Source organism: Rissa tridactyla, chromosome Z (assembly GCF_028500815.1).
Source record: "Rissa tridactyla isolate bRisTri1 chromosome Z, bRisTri1.patW.cur.20221130, whole genome shotgun sequence".
In the NCBI taxonomy this organism is placed as follows: Eukaryota; Metazoa; Chordata; class Aves; order Charadriiformes; family Laridae; genus Rissa; species Rissa tridactyla.
Genome location: NC_071497.1, coordinates 32,382,258 through 32,406,832, shown reverse-complemented (window position 1 = coordinate 32,406,832; position 24,575 = coordinate 32,382,258). Strand labels below are relative to the sequence as shown.

At 45.0% G+C, this 24,575-nt stretch overlaps 1 protein-coding gene across 1 annotated transcript; it reads left to right on the top strand.

The window, feature by feature from the left end:
• The first annotated feature begins 948 nt into the window (after positions 1–948).
• On the top strand, positions 949–6,845 carry TAL2 (TAL bHLH transcription factor 2). The gene is made up of 2 exons (XM_054186590.1): positions 949–994; positions 6,482–6,845. Exon 2 carries the CDS (start codon positions 6,492–6,494, stop codon positions 6,843–6,845), a length of 354 nt encoding a protein of 117 aa, XP_054042565.1. The 5' UTR covers positions 949–994; positions 6,482–6,491.
• The last annotated feature ends 17,730 nt before the right edge of the window (positions 6,846–24,575 follow it).

Sequence of the window (24,575 nt, the reverse complement as noted above, 5' to 3'; positions counted from 1 at the left end):
CCAAGCTGCTTTTCTTCTCCGTGTCAACCCTGAAGTACAGGGATAGTGTCTGTATGTAATATTCAGGAAGGTAATTGGGCAGAGGCTGTTTTTAAAGAAAACCCACTGGAACTGTAGTTCAGACTTTGACACAAGAGGGCCTTACTGGAAATGGGACCACGAGGACAGAGAAGCACAATTCCAAGAAAGACTCTCAGATCTTGTACAGAAAATAGCGCAAGTGCAAGTTTAGTGAACCAAAGCTAAACCTCCTGGCAGAGTGCTCCTTTCTCAGCTTTGCAAGCTGTCATGTCCATGCCGATACACCAGACCTCCATTTAGCAAAATCTGTCGCAGCCCATGAGCAGGTTCTTTGTTTTGCACAGACCCGTGGATAATTCAACTTTACTGCAAAGGAACATTAAAAACATTGACAAGAGGGGAGCCACGGAAAAAAAAAAAAAAAACCACACCAAAACCACTCCCATGTGCAGGGCTTCCTTGAGTAAACCTCTTGATCGCTATGGTGAGTCCTTAGCTCCACATTTTGTGCACTCCCAAATGCCTGCTGGGTGGCAGCCTGTTGCTTTACAGACCTACCTTTCCTGAGGCAGCCTTAGGGGACGTGACGCCAGGGTGCCCAGGTTATGAAGTCTGCAGGCTAGGCTGATTTCTCAGAAAGCAGCAACCTCTGTCCCTCGCTCTGGATCTGCCCCCTCTAGGAGGGCAACCGGATTACAAAGCTAGGCAACGCAGGGGCAACACTGGTTCAGGTGGAAAACTTGCCTTTTGAAAAACGTGGTCATGTGTATACTAGTATCCCCAAATGTGAAGGTTGACTTGAGCTTGAGATCTTTACACAGTTGCTTTTGAAGACTGCAGCAATTTCCTTTTTTTTTTAAGGCTCAACGAGAGCACAGTGTAGCTGTAAACGCTGCCCTTAAGACAGGAGGGCTCCCAGAACCAGAGATTTCACTGCGTGTGTTTTGTCCCAGATTTACAGACTCTAAAAAAGGTAAATCACTCTGTCGGCGCTGACTGATTTTTTATAGCGCTTTTGCTGCTCCGCTGCGCTTTGTACCGTGGTATGGTTGTTAGGTACCACTCCCAACAGAGGCACGAGGCCGTGAAGGGAGCCCATGCTTACTCCTGAAGTAGCTGCTCTTCCCACATCTTATTTGAAATAAAATGAAGTTTCCCTGCAGGTGTTAGGAATTGTCCTGCGAGGGCTGGGAGAGGCTCTCCTCTGTCATTACACGAACGCAGCACCCACCAATGCTGCGCAAGGCTGGGCCACCATGTGCTGGTGGATACTCTAAAACACCCACACCCACACCCAAAAATGCTTTCCTTTCCACAAACCTTGCAGCTGAGACAAAAAAATTACAGGCAGGAAGGACACAGAGGTGCAGCAAAAAAAAAAAAAAGAAAGAGGAATTTTCCTGAGGCAAAGGATATGAAGACAGAAGCAGATATGAGGACAGAAGCTCAACTCCCTGATTGCCAGCCCAGCGTTCATCTCACTGCACTGCGCTCCCTCCTCGTGTCCTTGTCCACCAGCATACCTGTGGGATTCCAGGTGGGACACACTTGCGTGGGGGCATAGTGCCGAGATACAGGGAGGCGGCGATGGAGACAGGGGTCTGAGGAAAGCTGGGAGGGAAGGGCCTGCACCCAGATGTGATCATAGAATCATAGAATGTGTTGGGTTGGAAGAGACCTTTAAAGGTCACCTAGTCCAACCCCCCTGCACTAAGCAATGCTCTTACAAGCATTGACCCCTCTCCTCTTCCTTCCCCTCCCAGTCCAAGGGAAGTCATGGCAGTCCGAATAACCGTGCAGCAAACAGAGCATGGTTCAGCTGCAAAGAGTTTGAGCTTATTCCTCCTAGGGGGTGGGGGGTGGGGGAAAAAGGTCACACGTTATGGATGGGCAGTGTAATGTCTTGTGACATCCGTGCTCAGTCTTCCCCTCTGCATGGAGCTGAGTCCCACGCTCCGAGGCTCACATGGAACTGAAGAGGGAAACAATGAGCTTCCTCTTTCTCCTCTTCGCCAGATCGCACTGATGCGAAGTGAACAAAGCGTGGCAGTGAGGAGTGATAGCTGGGGAATCTTTGCTCCCTGTGGTAGATCAGGCTCACAAGCACCTGCCTGGTACAGGGAACAGGCACCATCTGCTCTTCTGTTGCCATTTACTTAAGGGCTGAGGGGACTTCACAGAATCCAATGCACTGTGTTAAATAACCAATTTTAGCAGGCACTGGGTTTCCCCGGTGGAGTAACAGCGTGGCACTGCAGGTTTACTAGAAGCACGCCAATTCTTGCTGGCAGCAGGCATCTGCTGTCTGATTAAGATTTGCAGGAGTAGGTCTCCAGTGGCCAGTTTTAACACGGATTTAGCTTCACCGAGGTCAAAGGTATAACTTGAGGGAGGAACTTTCTCATCCAAGATCTTTATTTAATAGCAGCCTGCTAATTATGACTGAGTGCTGGGCTCCCGGCGAGTCCCCTGCCAGCCCTCAGACATTAACCGCTGGCTCAGGGGCCATTTGCCAGGGATGTCCTAGCAGAGACGGTGCTTTGTGCCTGAGCTGCTCTGCTGCTGCCGGAATGGCTTTTGCATAGAGAGGCAGTGAGAACTGCTACTACCCAGGGAGAGATCTTCATCTTTCCCATTGTTTAGCCTTTTGTCTGGTGACACTTGCGGCTGCACTAACCACAGACAGTATTTTCCCCCCCTCCCATTTTTGTATTTTTCAAACGGGTAGGCAGGGGTGTGCGTGTGGAAAGAGCTTCAGTTATCCGTTTGGTGGGTGACAGGGTTCTGTTTTCTCTCTTCCTGGCTGTTGGAGCAGATTCACTGCTGGGCTGGGGTTATTTCTTTGCACAATTCTCTTTACACACTGCAGATGTGGATCTTAGCTCATGAAACTGTGCTTACCCACCGCTGCTGGATTTGTCTTCTTGATCTGAGTTAAATCCTGTCCTCAGTGACGACATTTTGCCCTTCAGAGTAATTCCTCCAGTGGAAATGGTGTAACTTTCCAGATTTACATTCCTGAGAGCAGAATTAATCCTCTTGAATTTAAGCTGATGTCTTCCTGGGTTTCTTTATCGTCAGCTAAATGTGGCGCTGTTAACATGTGGTTACGGGAGATGACCAGAATGCACAAAATCCAGCCTTGCAGGTTAATGCAATTTATCTGACCGTGATATGTACAAATGGGTGGTTTCTGCACAGATTTAAAATGGACCAGTGGGATATACGCCACACACAATACATATTTTATACAGTACACCACAGAAAGATAGAGAATACATTGATCAGATGTGCAACATTAGCTAAGACCTGAAGCTGCAAGTAATAGCATATTGAAAGCCAAGCTTGGTGGGGAGGGTTGGGCAGAAGGAGGGAACAGGAGGAAGGGAATGAGACAAAACTAATGGAAATCAGATCCCTTGTCAGCAAACTCACTGCATTTTAACTGGAAGGTGCTGTGGTTACAGAGAACGAGAGGGATGTGTAGGTGATGATATGAGAAAAGAATCTGTGCTGAAATATTACAGTTAATGCAGGATTGGACCAGGCTTGTTTTTCTCTCACGTTTCTAGCCGAAACTCTGAGCACAACAACTGGAAAACCGCAACAGTAATGGGAGAAAGGAGAGAGGAATTTAAGGTGGAGAGATGTACGGAGGTGGATAACACCTGAAATGAAGATCCCAGTAGAGCTGTCAGTGCAGGAGGAGGCGCTGGGGGAGGGGAGGAGCTGTTATTTGCTGATCTTGAATAAATGTCAGAAATGCAAACACACGTTTTTGAAGTGTAAAGCAGGAGCTGATCTCACAAAGGCATCTGTTTGCTGACAAGGCTTGTGACCACAAACGTAGTGTTGTCCTTTCCAAAGGCAAGAGAAGACAGACAAAGAAAGCATAGCATGAAGGAGTGGGCTGGGGTTATTTTTCCACTAATAATACTGCTAACAGGACGAGCTGACATGTTCACAGCGCCAGGGCTGGATGCTAACCTGCTTTCCTTTGCTGGGGGCTGTCTGCAGCAGGGGGAAGAGGAAGAGCAGATCCTCTGTTGGTATTTGTAGCTGAGGTGTAAGCAGGCACATGGCAAACCCAGACCCGCTTGCCAGAATTACAGTGCAGACTGAGAGGCCTGGCAAAATACAATCCACCCCGGCCCATTAGAAGAAACGAGGAAGCTCAAATAGCTTTCCCTACATTACAAAAAACAACTGCCTTTGTACATGGATAAATTTGTCTCAAAAAAACCCCCAACAACAACAAAATAAAACCCCCCAAAAAAGACCAAACACCAAAAACAGAAGGGAGAAAGACAGAAGCAGGTGGTACTCTGAACTTCACATGGATCCAAGCAGCTGCTTGGAAGAATAAAACTGTAAAGGCAAAAGTTTTGCCTTTGGGGAGTGAATGTGCCGCAGTATAGAGGAGCACGGGAAGACAATGTTTAAAATCCATATCACTGATGTGGCGAAGTTCTGGAGTTCTTGCCAAAAAGGTACATGCTAGCTGTTTCAGGTAGGTGCAAAGTGCCAAGTAGATTTGTTCCCATAGCACAATGCAAAAGTAATGGTAGGAGAATAATAAAAAAAGAGTGCTACAGTCCCCTTTCAGATCAAGAAATGTGACTCAATGTAAGTCTACAAAAAATACGAAAACCCCTCAGCCCCTCAAAATATGAGAGTTTGTTTTTTAAATTAGACTCCCATGAAACAAGGACATTTTGATGAGACAACTTTCTCGTCCCTTGAAGGCAGAGTAGACAACTGGGCCTGACAGTAATTTCAGGCTTCTACCAAAATAGAAATGTGTTAGCTCTGTAAAGGCTATGACCGAGAGGAGCCCGGGAGGTACAGGCGGCATGAAGGTAGCCATATATAGTACACATGGGTGCATCTTTATTAGCTGCATCTCTGACCGAGGTCTCCAAACACGGCTCTGACATAATTTATGAGCCTGTAACTGTGTTTCCCTCATGACTTGTAGTCACTGCTGGACTGGGGCTTGAAGGAGCTGGGAGGGAACTTCCCTGTCTGCTATGCACGTCTTGTCTCATTGCCAGGGCACCCCAATTAACCTCCAACTCACAGCGGGATTTCTTTATTCACCCGCACTGTTACCACATAGTTTGGTGAACCCTGGGTGTCTTGCATGGTATGAGGCTGCTTCATACAGAGATGGGATCACAACTGGGCTGTCACCCCAAACTTTCCCCTTTCTGAGGGTGAAGGGTGCTATCACCCCCTGCTCCCCAGTCCCCTGTGGGACTGCTGTAGCGTTGGGTTTGCCAATGAATGTAAAAAGCCGAGGTTTTCACATGCATGGGAGGGTAAGTGGAAACATTTGTCCTTTAGTCTCTTGGCTGCAGATAGTTTTTCCCTGCTCCAACTGTCTGTGTGCCATTGGCACAAAAAGCAGCTTCAGAAATGGAGAAATTAGTGTCTCCTGCAGGGCTGTGGGAGGGAAGGGAAGACCCTCTCCAATGGCGGTGGGAGCAGGGTTAGGGCAACCCCAACAGCTTTTGATTACCTTTCCAGTAAATCGGATTTAAAATTACCCTGTGCCCCTTGCACAGTGCTCTTCTGTTGCCAGGTCTGCTCTGGGCACTGTGTTCCCTTTGCTGCCCTGTGAGGCAGGGAACACCTACGTGGATGTTTTGGCTGGGATGCCTGCACGTTTTGTAGGAATCACACTTTCCCTCTGCAGCCTGCACTCATGGCACTTGTGGCTTAGTCTTGGCAGCTCTCAGAGGCTAAAGCAGAAGCCTGAATGGAACAGACTGAAGACTCTCTGCCACCAGCAGTGAGCAGTCAGTGTGGGCTGGGCAGGGAACCAGATGGTTGCTTCCCTGGAGAAGCCTCCTGAAATAACCGTAGACATGTGCGCCTGTAGTGGCTCACTGAAGGCCCACGATGAAGGTCCACCTGGCTTAGCTCCAGCCACGAGTCACGAAGCTTGGGGGAGTAGCCCCCAAGAAGGTGTGAACTAGGGGTGTGAAAGCATGGACGTGTTCTGCCCTGGGCCTGCCTCTCTGCCTGCCTTCCACTGCAAAAAGTGCCCAGGTGTCCTTCATGCAGCCTGGCGGGACACTAATGCATTAGCTTTTGGGAATTCTGCTGCATGGGAACTCTCAGAAGCTTGGACAGGCTGGGCTCTTAGCAGCACCAAAGGGTTGTGTGAGGAAATGAATTTACTCCTTTGTGAAGTGCTTACTGAACTGTGGCATCTGGTTGCAGGTGCAATGCTTATGATCGTGGCTGCGAATGGGGCCATGACTTTAGAGATTGGGGTGAATCCATGCAGAACACACAGGACAAGGGCATCAGCCACAGGTGGCAAAAATTAGAAATGCCTAGCACCATCACTATGTGCTTGCAGCTGGCCCAGAAGTTATGGTGCCCCCAGAGCAGCAGCCTGTGTGAAAGCCAGGGGTATCTAGCATTCACTCCCATCTCCTTTGCTTTGCAGCACCTTGAGAATGACAAGAAAGATCTTCACCAACACCAGGGAGCGATGGAGGCAGCAAAATGTCAACAGTGCCTTTGCCAAGCTGAGGAAGCTCATTCCCACCCACCCGCCAGACAAAAAACTGAGCAAGAATGAGACACTCCGGTTAGCTATGAGATACATCAACTTCCTAGTCAAGGTCCTGGGAGAGCCAGGCCTGCAGCAGACAGCAGTGGCAGCACGGGGCAGCATCCTGGGGTTCTTACAGCAAGCCCCACACTTGCAAAGTATAGAGGAGCTGACTTTGATTGAAAACTGTGGTGTCTCCTCTCCTGGCATGAGCAGCAATATAGTAGAGTGCTGGTCTGAGACATCATCCCCCTAGCAGACAGAGACATGCAGTCTTGTTTTTAGTCTGATAGTCACCCTCTTTTTGCAGAATCTGTGGGTTGCTCCTCTGTGTACTGCGATTATTTATTTATATTTATTACTGGTTTATTTGGTACAGATTTTTATTTAATAGGAAAGGAAATCCTTGGTCAGCCAACAACCTGTAAGACCAGACAGAACTCGCAGCCTCTGGGAACTTGGAAGGACTCACTGCTGTCACAGCAGAGTCCAAGCCAGAAGGGCCTTCTGCTCTGATCTCCTCCATAAATCAGGCCATAGAAATTCATCCAGTGTTTCTGGCAGGGAAAGAGATTGTTCTCCCATGCTATTTGGAGGAAACACTACTGAGCTCAAGAATGATGACTCCACTACAAAATTTGTCAAAGACAGACATCTGGCCTTGGTAGTGAAAGATTTTGAGAGACGTGATATTTGCCACAGTTGTCCACCAGTGTTTCTAGGGGCTAATTGCACTCACTCTTGAGCCTGTGAATCTTATTTCCAGCTTGATTCTTTTTCTTTGAAAACAGAAGTCCTAGCCCTTGAACCTGGCTACATCTTCCTCCATCAGATTAGAGGGATCCCTAGAGACAGAGGAAAACGTTATTAAACAAAATTAAACATTAGGTTAAAGTAAAAAGGACAATTTAAAATAAAAGAAGACGTAGTCAAAGATGAGTATCAGTGTGTTCAATAGTCAGAGTAAACCTCCTCCACAGCAGGGACAGTGTGCATGTGAAGGAAGCCGGTCAGCTACACTCCAGCTGCCTTAAAAGCCCATCAAACAAGTTGTTGGCTAAGCATCTTTGTTCGACAGCTGTAGCAATGGGGGAGGTCCTGTTTTGGGAGGGAAGTCCCAGAAGAAAGGCCTCAGGGATGCACTGTGAAAACCTTCATGGAAACGTCAGTGAGCACTGCCCCTTTCTGTGCCGGGGTGCAGAAGCAGCTGGAGCTTGTGCTAGGCAGGCACCACTGGTGCTCTGAGCTGCCCCTTTGGCACAGGGCTGCATGCTGCAGGTCTCGGGCATCAAGTTCCTGAACCAGCCCTAACACCCTGCTGTGGGAGACACTATCAGGCCGCACACATCCTTGCTGTCACCTGCAAGACCCTGGTGCTGTGACTCTGGGCTGCATGAAGTTGGGTTGATGTCTGCCCCAGGCCGGGTACCAATACTGTGGACAAGACTAGGGGCATGCTGCCTATGAACCCAATTAACTCTAAACCCCCTGCTTTTGCCTGCTGTAGGTGAGGGACCTCCATCTGGACGCCATCCCCAATAGGCTGATGGAGGAAGGACAAAGAAATTGGTGTAAATGTCTTCCACTGGATTCAGTGCGTCAGTTCCCTCTAGGGAACGCCAGCCACCGTGCTGTAGGTGTTTAGATGATAAGCAGGATGACAAGAAGTTTCATGAAAATGACCATTGTGGGTTGCTGCCCACAAGTCAATTTAATTTCATGACTGAGCTGTAACCTGTGTCAGCAAAGGTCGGGACTGCTCATGCAAGTTATAAAGCTGCCTAGAGAAAGAGAAAAAATGACACTGGGTTTAAGTAAAACTGCTTCCTGGTCAGATCCTCCTCCCCCTGACACCGGTCCTTTTGATTTCCATGTGGACCAAGGTACACTTCATTTAGAAGCTTAGAAAAGAAAACTATTCACTACTGGTGAAGAAATGGAGCTCCCATGTGCCAAGGCACGTCCCTAGGCTGTTTCTGTGTATTCAAGAGACAATGAGCTACTTTCAGGAAGCAGATATAGGGTTTGTGCATGTAATATGTGCAGCCCTTCTGCACAAGGAGATTTGGTCCCCAAAGCTGTGCTGCCTTTTAAAGCCTCACTAACAACCAGCTGCACCAAAAATCCAGGGCTTGCTCCTGCTAAGCATGTACTGGGCTGTCCTGGGCGTTAACAAAGACCAAGGTCTGACAAGAACACAGTTCACCCCACCCAGGGCTGGTGCTGTAGGGTACACGGGTGCCAGTGGACAGCTTTTGACCAAAAGAGAAAGCGGGGGGGGAGAAAGCTGTAAGGCTTCATGGTGATTTCATTTTGTTTCTGAACACTGTTAATCTTCATTTTGCTTATCCCTGCATTTCTGAGCCATCAGGGCTGAGTACTGCACTGGAGAGCAGCTGAGTGGAAACGCACTAAGAGTCTTTTTGCATGGTCTGTGAAATTGGTACTGCTTTCTCCCCGCCTCTGCCCACTTTAATGTTACTGAACGGAGTCACAGCCTCTTCCGCACAGTGCCTCAAAGGTAATGAGCCAAGTCCTCCTCCTAGCTTTCTGTTGACTTGCTGGGAGTTACAGAAGGATAAATTAGTGCAAGTAAATAAGAGCACTTAAGGGCGAGGTGTGGCTGTGCTATTTGGTCTATCAGCCACTCGTTATTCTACGAAACGCACGTCACCAAGGCAAGCCAAAACATCTTGTGAGCATAGTTATTGCCCAGGAAAGAGGAAAGAAAACCTGGCAATTCTGTAGTGTAACATGCTTGTTATAGTTTCTACTATAAAAAGCTTCCCTTTTTGTTATTGCTTTGGTTCATATTAGCTCTTTTTTTATTCTCCTTTCCATTTAGGAGCTCCTTACTCTCACGTTCAGCATGTATTTGACTAGATCTATGTACCAAAGATACTTCTTTCTCGTCAGGTTTTTTCTTTGTGTTTTGTGTATTTCTAATCTGTATGATCATGGGCAAATATGGTATAACTGACCACATTTTGTGCTATGTGATGTTATTTAACATCCAATATATTCCAAATAAATTATTTAAGAAACTAATCTTTGTCTTTTTAAACTTCTCTAAAATTTCATTTTACATTTGCATACCACTTGGTAGAGGATACTAAAACCATCACAATGTAATTTCCAGTAGAGAATTGTTCTACTGTTCAGCACTTACGCAAGATTCTTGATGTAAGAAACAACGCTATCAGATGATGAAGAATGACAGGAATTTTTTCTTTATTATGATTTCTTACACTTTTTGGTTGAATTGTTTTCCAAGCTACACGCTGAGAAGATTTTGACCAGCTGTTGAAAAAGACAGATAAATAAAATTTCATTGTGCAACACTGTTGTGTTTGTCTTCCAAATATTCACAGTTCGAAAGATTTTAACCAACTCCATTTTAAAAAGCAGAAATCACCCTAAAGAATTAATTTGGACTCTGACTTGTGTCTGTTGTAATCTGGGGATGTTCAGATAGGCAAAACCTACACGTTCGAACCGGAGTTGAGGTTCGGATATAAAAACTCCTCCAAAGTTGAGGGGAGCTTAGGATGTAAAGCTGCTCTTTCTGGCGAACACCTGTTGGGAACACCCTAATCCCCAGTTGAATACGAGGCTGGGAGAGGGACAGGAAGCACTAGGATGATAGATGCAGAAGTTGCGAGGCAAAGATGGGAAAACACTGGGACATAGGGCCAATTTCAGTTTCGTGCTCAACTGGACGTCTCACAGCTCTGAGGCTGCTCGGTGAGAAACCAAGAGAGGGATTTCTGCACAATATGTGCCTGAGAAAGGTATTGTCTCAAGAGATTATACACAAAAGTAATGAAATCAGCAAAATATGTAACTATACTAAGCAAGGCAATGCCACGTTAGAAAGGACCCTCTGCTTACAGCAGGTAATGTCAAATTAGTGTGCTCAGGATCATGTGGCAACGCCTCCTCTGGAAGTGGGCATGGTATAGGCTTGTTAACATGGTGCTGTGCTGTGAGAAAATGGGACCTGTGGCATGGAGACATACCAAGTCATTTAGAGCTGGCTGAAAATGTCTCACATATGTTGCAGCAGTAGCAAAACCTTAGTATAAATGACAAGAATGTCCCTAGTCTTAAGGCCCTTACTGAGTTTTCTAGTTGTAAATATCAGTGCTGGAGTTTTTTCCTTTTTTAATTTTTTTTTTTTTTTTGTGTGTGGGTATGGCTGTCAATATCACAAGGAAGACCAGATAAGGTGGTATCTTCTAGAAGCATCTTTGGTATCTCCTGATACAAAAAGGCATGATGCAAAGCTAAAAGATTCATGGCTCCTTCCAACCCATGGTACTGCCTAACCTGCACAGAGGGTTCTGCCTTTGTGAAACAGAAATTCCAGTGAGACATTCCTTTATTTGGAATTTGCATCATGATCAATGGAAGAATAAAGATCCACATTTCAGGTCAAATGAAAATTACTTTCATCAAAGGCTGCGTGCTAGCAGAGAAGCGCCACTCTTCAGCTATCGTGGAACCTAATAGAACCTATGCCAGGAGAGGTGCAATGTACACTGTCCTTAAAAGTAGCCCACACATCACCAGGAACAAGCCTGCTGTGCAGACAGCTTCATGATGTCCATTTTCTCAGTATCTCCCTTATGGCTATGGAGTGTGATTGAAGTTGCATATTTGGGCTGGGTAACGAAAGAAATATGTTGCAACTGTGTCTTACCAGAATGCTGTAGTCTTGTGCATGAATCCTAGTGATGGCCAGGCTGTGGTTAGAGGAAAGGCAGGTCTGCAATCGGGGTTTTGGCCTGGCATTCAGTGGATTCAAATCCTGGCCAATGTGACCACACTGTGCCTAGCACTGGACATTGCATAGTGAAAATCTACATCTGCATGGTGCCTCTTTTTCTGGAGTGTTGCCCATGCCGAGGAAAACTTTGTGGTGAGGCATGTACTCCGCAGCCTTGCTAGTTGTACTGCATCTAAATCAGGGAGGAGGGTACGATGCGCATAGCAGAGGGAGACTTACACGATTCCTGAGTCAGCCAAATTAAATAACAAAACAAAAGTTGTTTTAGGACACCAAGACTCATCCTAGCATCTTGGTCTGAGCAAGAAGCGGAGGCTGCAGGACCACTGTGTTTCAGAGGCATACGATTCATGAATTGTTTAGTAATTTATCTTCCAGTATCTAACTGGCTCCCACAAATTTCTTTGCTGCTAGGGAATGATATGCAGTGACCATGGCTAAAGTAGTGTGAGCAAGGCAGATCTGACTTTTGTTCTTTGAAGGCTGGGTGATGAAAGGAGGTGGAGAGAATGGGCGACTTAACTACTGACCTGTGGGGCAGGGGTCACTTGGGAGCCAGTCTTAAATCTAAAGGTCATCGACAAAGTGACAGAGTCTAAATCCATCGCTTTTCAGGGGTGTAATTGTATTTTTAATACAGCAGGTGCTGAGAGAATCAGAGGGAGAAGGTGGGGTGGAGGAAACAGCTCAAACAAGTATTTGGGTTGCAGGAGGCAGAGATTGCTCTCTATCTGGTCGATATATGTATCTGGTTGAATTTTCATTTTTGTTCTGTCAGTAAGCTATGGATAGCATTTTCATTGTACTCTGGGTTGGTCCAGTTCTCTTCTGTGAGAAACAGCGTTACGTCTCATGCCATTGTATTCTCCCCCTATCCCCTTCCCATACATGCAAACCAATGCACATCCCATCCCTTCACGGTCTATTTCTCTTCCACAGACTGCAAACCCAACAGTGCCCAACCGAGGACCCTGTGATAAGCCCCTGTTTGGGAGCACCTTTTGGAAAAGGGACCCCCCCAGGCACTGAGAGCCAAAAAGAGAGTCAAAGAGCAACCATCCTTTCTGTGGGTACATCGCCACTGCTGAGCATCAATGCCACAAAATAGCACAGGGGCAGCTCAGGACGAAGGGTGGGAAGAAGTCAGTAGAGACTCCTGTGGATCTCAGCATGGCCCGCATTGGACTGTTATGCTGGTAAGCAATGCAGAGAGGTATTCACACGTACAGGGCAGGAGAGGTTCCCCATACACCCACCATTACAGCTGGCCAGGGGCACTGTGAACAACAACGAATACCTCAGACCTGCGGAAGATCCCTCACTTTCTTTGAAATCCCTTACTCTGCACCTTTCTTTCTTAGGTAGCCTAGAACCTCAATGGAAAGCTAAAGGATGACGACCCAGAGCCAGCAAGACTTCAGGAAGGTGTTCTGCCTCCAGCCCTTGATGTAGACAACATTTAGCATTTATTTTTCTCCTGGTGACTGTATTTGGCAAACCCTGGCAGACAGCAGTGCTCAGTCCTGGAGCCTTAGAAAGGCTAAGACAGCCAGTATTAAATCTCCCTCAAATTACATCAGAATTACTGTGTTCTGATATGTAGATGTACAACCAACCAAAACATAACCTGTAGCTTCCCCCAGTTCAGGACTACGCAGTATTAAATTCAAGCTTTAAAAGGCTTTACACTCACTGGAAAGACCTGAAGACTCTCAAGAGGAAACTACAATGCCTAAAAGCATTTTGAGTGGAGGTTATTAGACCTTGCTAACCACAGATGCTCAGGCCAGCGGACTGTGACCTGAAGTGTTTTACTGCCTGTGGGTTAAAAGGTTTTTTCAGAAGGAAGTATCTGGCCCTGTTAAGAGGCTCTACAGTCATCTCTATTGGGCTGAATGGCAAAAAGTTGTTTGCCAGTTGAGATTCCCTGACAGAGCGAGTGAGCCTGGCAGGTTGGACTTGCCAAAAGCAATCAGCTCTGGCACAGCCCGCTTGGGTGGGAAACTTTCCCACCATTTGAATGGGAACTAAAATAACTCAATGCTGAAGGGAGCTGCCCTCTCTGGCTCGTCCTCCTGAGCCATGCTGCAAACATTTTCCCTAAGTTTTCAGGCGCAGAAGAGCAGCCAGCTGCCGTCTGGTGAACATGCGCAGCCACTGTGTTTGGCACAGGACAGCCCAGTCTCAAAGGCCACATTTCTGCATAGACATGTGGAATGCCAGTGAGTGTTCCCCAGCTCTCAGATTTGGAAGAGAGGAGAGAAATTCATGGCAGGTAACTTCAGCAGAACAATTTTACCTGTCAATTTTGAACTGAATAGCTGAACAGATTAGAACACGTATATATATATCTATACGTCTGCCTGCCTGCCTGTATATCTATCTATCTATCTATATTCCCCTTATCATCTCCTTGAAGTCCACGTTGAAGTTCACTTAAGGTCACATGCAAAGGGGGAAACCCACAAATTTTGCCTTTAAAATCCAAATGAGTGAGACTGAGGAAAAAGAAAAATGACAAAAACAAAAATAGGACAAAATGTCAGTGAAAGTGGGAGAAAGCATGCAGGATGGTTATTCCACGTCTGAGATACCTGGATGGACACTACTCTTCTTCTAGGAGAGAGGACTGCTTCTATATTACTTCTCTACATATCATCTGCATTATATGATCTACAGAAAACAGAACAACAAAACCTTGTTTATGTTACATCTAACAAGTAAGTCAAACTGCCAATTAGGTAATTCTGAAAGCCCTGATATAGTGACTCCTATTAATTTCAAACATTTCTCAAGAGTATATGCTTCTGAACCAACAAGACAAACATTGATCACATGGTTTTGATTATCTAAATACATTTTATATTTCCCTTAACAATATGTTGGTGAATTGCTTATTTCTGAAGTCAAATAAATGAAAATGCTGTTAAAATAATAGTAAAAAGGTTTCTTTTCTTTTTATCACAACTTCATCAGTTAAATACTTCCAGCAGTTCTCTGCCATGTGCTTTTAAGGTAAATGGAAGCAAACGCAGTATTTCTTCTCAAAAACTGCAGGTTTTGAGTCAGCTAGGGGCTTGTCATAAATATTGCCTTAAAGCTGGACTTACCCTGACATTTATGTTTGTTTTTATCCTGACTCTGTGAAGTACTGAAAAAGTCTAGGGTTAAGGCTGTCAGTAAGACTCTTGATCTTGAGGGCTCAACTTAAAAGATTTTAGGGTTGTCATGACTACTTTTTGGAGTGCTTTTCTTGCAATGTCTGTCCATGCATGCTTTTAAGATACCTCAGAAAGACAAGGGTGACTGGTCAAGGAATTGAGCTGGAAGACCTGGTGCTGTGGGAGCAGCCTTGGAAGGTATCCGAAAATTTTTTTAAAAGCTTTCAAGTCATTTCATCTCGTGTTTCTGAATACAAAAGCATATAAAGCCCCCAGCTGCTTTTAAAATCTGTGGCTATGGATTTGAGTCTTGAGTCTTCTGGAAGGGTTCTTCTCCCAGTGAGGGCAGAGAGGAGAAAATTAGGGCGGGCACTAAGGCAATCAATCAGATTGTTTACTAGTGTTAGCTACGCAAGCCCACCACAGAAAATGCCCAAGAACACCCTCCCCCCCAGCCCCCTCCATGGACAGTTTGCTTTTTCCTTACCATGTTCCTTATGAATCTCCTGCAGAGACTCTAACACTCTTATTTTGATAGGCCACATTACCATGATGAATAGGAATCAAACAATGTTTTCCACTGTCACCAAACCATACATTCCCAGTCCAGACAATTCAATTAATAGAATCTCTCCTCTCCCCCTCCCCTTCCCTCCCCTGTCTTCCTCTCCCCTCCTTTCCTCTCCTCTTCCCTTCTATCCCCTCCCCTCCATCCCAGCCCTCCTGTCTTCCTTTCTCTGCCTCCTTACCCTCCCCCCAATTAATTTCTATGCTTTAATACCATCTAAGAGTCCTTAGTGAGAAGAGGATCTGCTTGCTGTGCAGGTGCAAGTTTTCAGCACCACAGCACAACAGCAATACCACCCCCTTCTGCCCTCCTCAGGGCTTCTCTTTGTGAACCACTTTTTCTTTTTCTTCCTTTTCAGCTCCATGCTGAACAACCCCATGCAGCTAATCTGATTATGCTAATTTGTACTTCATGAACCCAAAGACTGTAACGGGATCTGCGGAGGGTGAGCTGGGCTGGGGATGAGGGTGGTGAGTACAGGAGAGAGGGTATGGGAAGGGGGAGCACAGACAATGGGTTCAAGTCAGTTAACAAAAAAAGCCGTCTGTATTGCCAAACAAAGCACACTCCGGGTAACCCCTTGCTGCTCTTGACAATTTAGAGTGTCCCAAACTAGCCTGTGCTACTGAGCAGAAAAGGGAGCACAGAGAATATACAATGAAGGGGCACAATGAGAAGTCTGTTTCCTGTTGAACGTTGCTTTTCTTTCTCCTTAACTAATCCTTCCCAGAATCTAGTAGTTGAAGTATGGTCCACAAATTGTTCATCGGGTGGTAGCTATGGCACTAGACGGCTTCTGAGCACATACAACCTCTTCTGTCCAACTAGACTGACACTGCACTTGAAATTTATTGAATAATGGGCAGTGGCTTTGCAGGCACACACTCACAACTCTAAATATGGACTCCCTCTCTGTAGGAGCTGACAGTGACCCCAACCTGGTGTTACCAACATTGCCTCTGCTACAGCTGGAATTGTCCTGAGAGGAAACATAAAGGGTATGGAAAAAATAGTTTTCAAGATTAAAGCAACCCTATGGTAGAGTTTCAGCAACCGCAGAATTGTTCATGTTGGCAGGAATCTCCTGGGATCATCTGGTTTAAAACCCCTGCTCAAGCTGTGTCACCTAGAGGTGGCAGCCCAGGATCGTGTCCAGTCATATTTTGAGTATCTCCACAGATGGAGAGTGCACAAACTCCCTGGGAAAACCATTCTTGTGTTTGCCCACCCACGTATTAAAAAGTTTTTTATTGTGTTCAGATGGATTTTCCTGTTCTTTAATTTATGACCATTTGTCCTCTCAGCAGGCACCACTGGGAAAAGTCTGACTCCCTGTACGTCGTTCCCTCCCAGCACATATTGGTACACATTGAGCAGCTTCCCTTCAGCCATCTCTTCTCCAGGCTGAACAGTCTCTCTTCCTATGAAAGATGTTCCAGTCCCTCAATCATCCTTGTGGTCCTCCACTGGACTCGCTCCAGTAAGTCTATGTCTTTCTTGTACTGGGAAGCCCAGAACTGGACACAGCACTCCAGATGTGGCCTCACCAGTGCTGAAGAGAGGGGAAGGACCACCTCCCTTGACCTGCTTGGAGGACCATGATTACTCCTCAGGGTACTGTCATTTGTGCAGGATCAAGACAGAGTGTTGCTCTGAGTTGTTTCCCAGGATGGTGTGAGCAAGCACAACTCTACCACTGCCTCTGCTGAGTATACTTGCCAAAAACCAGAAGTATATTTTGTCTTCCAAACTGGAAGTTGTTGGAAGGAGGCACCTTGTTTCCACACATAATGAAAGCAGTATCTATCTATATGTATATGCCTGCAGAGGTGACAAGAGAGGGAAGGGGGCATTGCAACACTTCCAGCAAGAAATGGGCCTGAACTTGCTGTCAAACTCTGGTGAACGTTCTTTACAAGCCAAAGGGCATATGGGCAAATATTAACTATTTCCTTAATGTCTGTTTTTTGTTCTGAGCTCCTCTCAGGTGGAAATTCAGAAGGTTGGTTTCTAAGAGACAATTCCTGCCTTTGCTGAAGATAAACCATGCGCTATTGAGAGGAAAAAGGGGAGATGGAAGAAAGACATTTGCTCTGCACTCCACCTTAAATAGGGCAGCTCCCCTTTCTCATGCAGAGCAGACTATTCAGTCCTGCAGTCCTCAGCAGAATTTTTTCGGGACACCATTTTATGAAAGCAAATGGAGGAAAAATGACTGTCTTAAAGCTGTCGTCTCAGGTCCAGCTGCATTTGCATTATATTTCAGAGAGGGGATTACATGTAGTCTATTTGATAGGGTAGAAAATATGTAGTATCTTGCTGGCATTGTTCTTTTATATCTGAGATCTCACTTGCTGAATGTGTAGTGCATTACAGTGTATATATCTGTATTTAACAAAACTAGCTCTAAACAACACTGTCAGTGGAGCGACTAAGCAAAGGAGCAGAAAAAATATCGGAAACGTAAGATTAACAGGTTAAATTCAAATATAAAGACTATGCTTTTTGAAATTATCACACGCTGATTGGGGCCTCTATGTTCATAATATGCGCAGAAACATCCTTTGCTTTTTTCCTTTTCCCTGGGAAGCAGGGAAGCTTATCAGATGTGAGCCAAACCAAACAGCATTTTTATGAGCTGTGCTGTATTACACATAAATACATCTGATTAAACAAATCGCTTGAAAGCTGAGACAATCAGTAATACCAGATCCTATGCTCCTTCAAGGCCAGATTCTTGAAGGTATTGGAACACCTAAAATAAAAGTTCAACTAGTGAACTTTACAGAGCTGGGCTTTTGCCCTAATGACGGATCTAACACAAAAAAAAGGCACTGCATGCAGCATGGCTTACTGCACAAGAGTAGTCTGAGGCATGGTGACTTGTACTGTATGAAGTTTTACTGTATCCTTTTATTCCCTTCTACCGCCCATCTTGAGTGAGATCAGACTGGCGAGGACTTGACAACAGAGATAAACAAAGTATGTGGCATAATCCAGAGAAGGACCTGCTTTGCCACCTTGGCTTTCTCCTGACTTGAGGGATGACCTTGCCCAGACCACTGCTTTTCCTAACGTTTTGTTTATAAAGATAGTGAGTTGTACTAAGCAAGGATATTTCTTTTGCTGCATATATATATAGGGAGTTTAATGCAACAGGCTTTGACCTCATTTGAAACTCCTAAATAATATTGCAACGTATAATACTAGTGCAATAACAGTTATGTTAACAGGAATATATAAGAAATGTATTGCAAATTGTTATTGGCAATAACCTTAAAACGAGCTAGCAGTGATTATTAACGGCATGAATTTTTCCAGAAAAAAAAAGTGAAGTTGGTGGAAATGATCAAGGGAATGGAGCATCTCTGTTATGAGGAAACGCTGAGAGACCTGGGTCTGTTTAGCCTGGAGAAGACTGAGAGGGGATCTTGTCAATGCTTATAAATATCTAAAGGGCTGGTGTCAAGAGGATGAGGTCAGATTCTTCTCAGTGGTGCCGGTGACAGGAAAAGAGGCAATGGGCACAATCTGAAACACAGGAAATTCCATCTCAAGATGAGGAAAAACTTCTTTACTTGAGGGTGGCAGAGCACTGGAACAGGCTGCCCAGAGAGGCTGTGGAGTCCCCTTCTCTGGAGATATTCAAAACCTGCCTGGATGCAGTCCTCTGTAACCTGCTCTAGATGAACCTGCTTTGGCAGGGGGGGTTGGACTAGATGATCTCCCAAGGTCCCTTCTAACCCCTACAATTCTGTGATACAATTCTGTGAAATAGGACCACAACTTTCAGATTGAGAACAGACTCTCATATTCTGGAGTACAGAGTGGGACTGGTCAATTAACTACAATGACAGTCGTGTAAAGATGAAAGACAATGAAGGATATTAAGCAGATGTTCTCAGGAATCATGTATATAATGAGAGGAGAAAGAGGCTGCTCAGCGCTTGTCAGTGCTGAACCATAAGTCAATACAAAGGCTAAAAGTTCAAGCAGGGAACATTATGGGAGAGTAACACTGCAGTAGTCCTGCGTGCCATTGCCTCAGCCCATGTACCTGCTGAAGGCGAGTCATGACTGTAAGGAAAGACATCTTTGAATCTTGAATGCATCAAAAGAGTGGTGGAACCTGCTTCAGCCCTGTGCACTAAGCATCTAGTGATACATCTAACGGTGCAATAGGGAGATAAGGAAGGCAAGTATGAGTTCAAGCCCACTCTAGAAGTTCAGTAAGTTCAATAAGTTCATCTTGTTAAGGAACAAGATGTGCTAAAAAGAGGCTTGGCCCAAAACCGAAACCTAAGCAGAGATGAAAAGTACTGGGCACTCATTTCTAGCCCTTTTCTAGAAGAGCTACATCCCTTCAGCCAAGATAACTTTTGTATGGGATACCTCTAATGCCCTGATTCATAACTGAGTTTACTGCTGTAATAAAGAGGTAAAATACATGGAGTATGTAACTCAAGAGCCTGAATCACATGCTTTGCCTAATTGTGTGGACATAACCCAAGGGTATATGCTAGAGACCTCCTGGATCGAGCCAGCAGCACTGGCTAGAAGTTGCTCCAGTCCCCAGTATCAGGCTTCACCTAGGAATCAACAGAGTGCTGCTGCTTTAAAGGCTGTAGGAGAAAAGAAATGTTAAATGGATTCTTAAATATTTGTGAGAATCTAATCTGATCTGAGGCGATGTAAGTCTAAACAATGCTACTGCTCAGTTTAAAAAAAACTTCCATTTCTCCACCTTGCAATCTAGACTGGTATCAACTATCAGATAAGGAAAATACACACAAAAAAAATTGTGTTAGGCGATAAATGGCTGTGTGATCTTCCTGTGATTTATTTTCTCAGCTAATTTTTTCAAATTGTCACTTTAGCAAACAAGTTCATAGAAAAAACTTAAAGGAGACAGAAGAAGGCGGCCTGCTGGAGGAAGAGCGTGGAAAAGAAGGAGGGTAACAATAGTGAAGCACAAAGTTGGAAGGTACGCAGTGGTAAAGGTGAGGCCTGATTACATGAGTGTTCATTGAAAGCATCCACGAGAGTAAGGTGACAAAGATGAGACAAACAGGCAGATTCTCAGAGAGAGACAGGAGACTGAGAGGTGTACTGAGCCATGACTAAATGCTGAGGATGGCATGGAGAAAGCAAGAAAATCAGGCAAACTGGGAATGTGATAATAACTGGGAGGAGTGACAAGAAATAGGCAAGGTTGGTGAATATATGGTGTTAGAGAGGAAAAAGAGGAAAGTGTACTAGAAGATCGAACTAAGCAGCTTGAGGGGGATAAAAGACTGTTGAAAATGGGGAGGAAATAAGAATGGGGCAGAAAACTATGGAGCAGGGCTGGAACTGAATTGGAAGAAGATAGATAGCAGTGTGGCTGATGACTACAAATCACAAACACAGCAGGATGAGTGCAGACAATGGGAATGTCCATTTTCATATGTGGCAAAGATAACTACTTTAACCTGACTTGATTCTGATACATAGACTTGAGTTTGAGAGATCTTCTAAGAGAGATAAATTAATCTAATAATACATAAAATAGGAATATTTCTAATTTCCTCATTTTGGGAAGTAGGTTACAGACATACGAGTTTTGAGGCATACTAATGACTAAAGAAAGTCCTCCTTGTTGTTTTTTTCCTAACGCACCATTTTTGAATTCCAGGTCAAAGTCTGTAGAATCCCAGACATTACGAAATAAAACACTAAATAAACATATCCCACATTTAGCAGCAACTTCACCAGCCGTGCTTGCATCCTAGGTACACAGACCTTCTCTTCAAATACCAAATTAGCATAACTGCCATAAAAAATGGACACAAGAAATTAATCAGATATGACAGCTCCAGTTCACGTTATCTACAGCTTCCGTCCCTAAGATCTAGGGAGCAATGGGTTACTGATGTCATGCTCTGTAGACATTAAAGATGTGGACACACACTCACTTTGAAACCACCTCTCTTTGTTACTTCTCTCTTTGTTACTGATGAGTGTTATGTAGGGATTTCAGCTTTGCCTGGAATGGACCAAGACCACCTCTCTATCCAGGATCAATTATGACATGCAGCAAGGCAGCCATCAGGAGTAGCTGACAGGCATGTAACATCCCCAGCTTTCACAGATGTCTCACAAGTAAAACTGTGGCAATTTCGTGAACAGCTGGAATGTTTTCTGAAGCAAATACAGAAAATGTTGGCATTGATTTATCAGTGTCCTCTGGGAAAGGACAACTAACCCTGCTGAAAAGTACTGTGGCACATGTGGAAGCTGAATAGCTAATCAGCAGGTGTCTAGAGTGTGTTTAAGGTCATGCCAACATTCCTTGGGCAAGAGAGTCAGTTCAGGCTTCTGCTTTATTTTCACGTTGAGCTTTACAGTCTTGCAACAGTGCAGAATACTAAACACCTCATTTTAAAATTTCCTATATGCTTAGCGTGCTCAGCTATTTTTATTAGCCTACCCACAAGAAATGAAGGTGTATCTGTTCCTCCTGTTCAAAATCAGTAAAATACAAAAAATTGTGTAACACAGACACATAAAAACATATCTAGCTTACACAATAATACTATCTTTTCACACTGCCACAGTTCTCTCAGCATCAGCATATTTGGTCCAAGGATGAACAGGATTATTTCAGAGGTGCTTATCCTCTGTTATCTTTAAATTGTTTCTGAAATATCCAGGGCAGCTGGAAAATCAATGACCAATTTTAAGTTTTCTTATTTGTTACTGTACTTTTATTCCACAGACTGTGTTCCTTGGTCTGATTTCTCTTTGGTGGGTTCCTCTGTCCTATGCTCTGCCAAGGCGCTACCCTGAATGCACAGAAATCTCACTAATCTCTCCTTGGTTATCACCAAACTTAGAGTAACTGCTGTTCTTATTTCCCACTGGTGCTGGAGGTAGAAAACCCACCAAAACCTCTCTCTAGTTTAGCTGTGTTGATTAACACACATTTCCCACTTAATTGCTGCAACAGTGGCTTGTGGAGATCCACCTTCACACTAGCTAGCTCTGCTTTGGAAAGCAATGCTTCAGGTGAAGACTCCCTGAAAGAGGATATTGTACATATTTGAGGACGTGACTAGAGATTCAGGTAGCTATTGCCAATCTGCTACCTGATAGCACCGGTAGTGGTACCATTGCTGGCACTTTAGAGAATTTGGGTATATCTACATGAGCTGTAGGCACAGCGGTAGCTGCGCTGCAGACAGTGCCATCAGGCATGACACATTGCTGGCCCAAATTAAGGTTCTCTTTCGTGTCACTATAGATTTGTTGTGGTCATTTGCCATTTTTATTTCTCTCCCTCTCCTATGATCACACGCAAGATAGATAGTCTGAATAGTTTTTACTTTCTAGCAATGAACATGATGCCACTCAGTGGGAATAAAACAGTACTGCAAGGAGTAGTCTAGTATTTCTAAATTTGTGGGTAGAGGATCCCTACATGGCATAAAGCCCTGTCAGTAACTCCTCTGTTGTTGCAGCTGCATAGACACATATTGCTGTTCAGTGGGAAATAGAATGATACTGATTTCTGCCAGATAATGCAATTTACTAATTTATTATGTCATACCACCTATCAATTGTGGCAAAGTGATATTCTGCTCTAAGAAAACAACATGTGGTTTTCATGTTGCACATAAGCACAAGAGGAAATAAGAATTAGAAATGTTGATAATAAGACTAGTAAGAGATACTTTGGCTAAATCATGTAGATGAAATGCAGGATGGATATGTCCAGAAAATAGAAACCAGGCAGAATCATGAGAGAGAAAATGAGTCACTGGACAAGCAGAAAGGAAGAGGTATTGAGAAAAAGGAGAACTTATTCTGTGAATATGCTACTCATAAAGAGTACAATCAATGAAAAGAATGGCTCATTATTCACGGCGAGGGAAAGTTATTCTGTGAAAAGCCCAGGTGTTTGCTATCTTTCCCTGCATCAACCTTTTTCAAAAAATTATCCTACAGTTATTCCAGCTATTTCCTGAACTTAGTAGGCAAAAACCAAGTTTAAGAGCATCTGAAGAAATTGTGTCGTTTCAGATTGCTTAGCTTAACTTCACCACACAGTGTGCAGATCTTAGAGCCACTAACAGTTCTCTTCACCAGCTTGTGGAAATTGAATGGTAAGGTAAAAATGGTGCGTTTCTTCACTAGGAAAAACAGCTGAAGAATCACAAACCAGTAAACTTAACTTCCACACCCAGCAGGGAAAAAAAAAAAGTATGCTGAAAAAGTTGGTAGACCAACAACCTCTAACATAAATCGATCAAGACCAGTGTCACATCAATGTAATTTCCTTCTATCGCAAGTTAGCCAGTCTGGTGGACAAAGAAGATGCAGATGTTGTGTATCTTGGAGTTAGTACGTCTTTGATAACATTTCACTTGTGAGGCTCATGATCAAGCTAGCTTTGTTGAAAATACTGTAGGATTGATGGAAAACTGGTTAGAGATCTACTTTAAGAAGACAAAACAGCTAACAATGGCCTTTGCTAAAAAAATTGGATGTAAAGGTGTATTAAATGGGTTCCTGCTGAGGTCTGTCTGGGACATAGTGTACATGAAGACCCCCAGCAATTATTAGGCAGGTGATGAAGAGATGACATCAACCTGGGAAAGACCACATGCTGGAGGATAGGACTGTAATCCTAAAAACTCTTGATGAACTGAAAAAATGTTCTGCAGGAGAGGAAAAAAAAAAAAAGAAAAAAAAAGGGAAAAAGGTCTCACACCTATACCTGGTTAAGTGCACTGACCTGTGTGTAAGAACAGCCAGCTGCAGGCAGGTATCACAGGGAATAAGCACAAATGTAGAAAAGGCTCTGGGGGCCACAACCAACCTCAAGCTTACCAGGAACCAGGAATAGCTGGGTGCTTTTTCTTATAAAAAGGCCAACAAAAGACCCGCTAGAGATGGTAAATGTCCCGACAGGCAAAATGCGACCTCGGAGGGGAAGGGAACGACTGGTGAGGCACGGAGAAGGGAGATGCTTCTTCACCATGAGGGTGGTGAGACACTGGAACAGGTTGCCCAGAGAGGTGGTGGAAGCCCGAATCCTGGAAGTTTTTAAGGCCAGGCTGGATGGGGCTCTGAGCAACCTGATCTACTGGGAGATGTCCTTGCCCATAGCAGGGGGTTTGGAACTAGATGATCTTTGAGGTCACTTCCAACCCTAACAATTCTATGATTCTATGCCCTCAGGGAAACACCTCGCCGGGACCGGGCCTGGCCCGCCGGGAGGGCACCGACCCCCGCTCCTGCCGGTCCGCAAGCACAACCCGCTCCTGCCCGGCGTTACCCAGAACCGCCCCCGAGCAGGTACGGCAGCGGGAACACCCCTCAGGACCTGAGGAGGGTCCGGCCGGACAGCGCGCCACGGCCGCGGGGGAGACCGGCTACAGGGTGCCGGCACCGCCTGCAGGGAGCCGGCCGCCCCGCCCCGCCCCG